The following is a 1,645-nucleotide window of genomic DNA, read 5'->3' as shown; positions in this document are numbered from 1 at the left end:
TGGGATGAGACCAAAACAGAACAGAGGAAGCAGTGGTTCAACACAGGGAAAAACAATATACTTGAAGGTCTCAGGACCACCAACATTTTTGTTTGTCTCTTTTGACTATGTTTGTAACTTTTTATGGGTAGTCACTCAAATTCTGTTATCAGAGAATTAGTAAGACTTGAGCAGCAAAATACAGCTATGATATGACACAGTATGGTTCTGGGTGAAGCCAACAAACTAACCAGAAGCACCAGACATGAAAAGGCTCCACTGACAACCCAAAGACCTCCCTGGGTTACCATTTCCCCACAAGGACAATGAGGAGTTTAAAGGTCTTGCACTCTGGCAGCCTGGGGATCTGTGACAGTCACTCAGTTAGATGTTTCTGACATACCAGGTTCCTCACAGCAGTCTTCACGTCCTTGTTCCTGAGGCTGTAGATGATGGGGTTGAGCATGGGGGTCACCACCCCATAGAAGAGGGAGGTGAGCTTGTCTGCAAGGTCCTGTTTGTCTCTCCCCAGGGGGTCCTTGGATTTGGGCTTCCCATACATGAAGAGGATGGTCCCGTAGAAGACGACCACAACTGTGAGGTGAGCAGAGCAGGTGGAGAAGGCCTTTCTCCTCCCCTCAACCGAGGGGATCCTGAGGATAGTAGCAATGATGAACACATAGGAGACAAAGATGAACAGCACTGGGACCCCCAGGAAAATCACATTGGCCACAACCATGCTGATCACATTGATGGAGATGTCAGCACAGGCCAACTTTAGGACAGCCAGGATCTCACAGTTGAAGTGGTTGATGATGTTGTCCCCACAGAAAGGCAGACTCATGGCCTGGGATGTCTGAACTACAGAGTTGGCAAGACCAGCTGCCCAGGAGCCAGCAGCCATGGGCACGTAGGCAGCCTTGCTCATGACCACGGGGTACCTCAAGGGGTTGCAGATGGCCATGTAGCGGTCAAATGCCATCATGCCCAGAAGCACACACTCTGTGGCTCCCATGGCAAAGGAGAGGAACATCTGCATGGCACAGCCCGAAAAGGAGACGGTTTTCCTGGAGGTGAGGAAGCTGTCAAGAATGAGGGGGACAGAGGAGGTTGTGTAGCAGATGTCGAGGAAGGAGAGGTTCCCCAGGAAGAAGTACATGGGCGTGTGCAGGCGGGAGTCAGACACGGTCACCAGGACGAGGACCCCGTTGCCCAGCAGGATCAGCAGGTACATCAGCAGGATGAGCACAAAGAACGTTTTCTCCAGCTTCGGGTGGGCTGAGAGGCCCAGAAGAATGAACCCCAGCACTGGAGAGGTCTGGTTAGACTTGTCCATGCTGCCTCTGCTCTGTCACCTGCAGGAACTCTCTGAGCTCCATCTCAGCACTCTCTGACTCCAAACGTGCCTGGGCAGCAGGGCAAAAATCTCCCCAATGCTGAGCAACTGGAGAATAGCTCTGACAATTCAGTCATGTCTAAGGGGTTCTAGGAAAAATACAGTAGAGATCAGCATTTAACCTCTGTGTCCAGTAAGAATGAAGAGTAGATTTGGACTAACTCATTGATAGATGACAATTTTAAAAAACTGGGCAAACTATAGAAAACATCTGTGTAAAGCTCTGGCAAGGTTAAGTAAAACAAGGAATCATGATTCTGGGGGTAAAAA

The 1,645-nt window shown here is 49.8% G+C and overlaps 1 protein-coding gene across 1 annotated transcript; it reads right to left on the bottom strand.

The window, feature by feature from the left end:
- Nucleotides 1–309: 309 nt before the first annotated feature.
- On the bottom strand, nucleotides 310–1,315 carry LOC102539896 (olfactory receptor 13C7-like). Its single transcript, XM_006204119.3, has one exon. It carries the CDS (start codon nucleotides 1,313–1,315, stop codon nucleotides 356–358), a length of 960 nt encoding a protein of 319 aa, XP_006204181.1. The 3' UTR covers nucleotides 310–355.
- Nucleotides 1,316–1,645: the final 330 nt, after the last annotated feature.

The sequence above is a fragment of the Vicugna pacos genome, chromosome 4 (genome assembly GCF_048564905.1).
Source record: "Vicugna pacos chromosome 4, VicPac4, whole genome shotgun sequence".
NCBI classification, from domain to species: domain Eukaryota; kingdom Metazoa; phylum Chordata; class Mammalia; order Artiodactyla; family Camelidae; genus Vicugna; species Vicugna pacos.
This window is presented reverse-complemented; position numbering and strand designations above follow the sequence as displayed.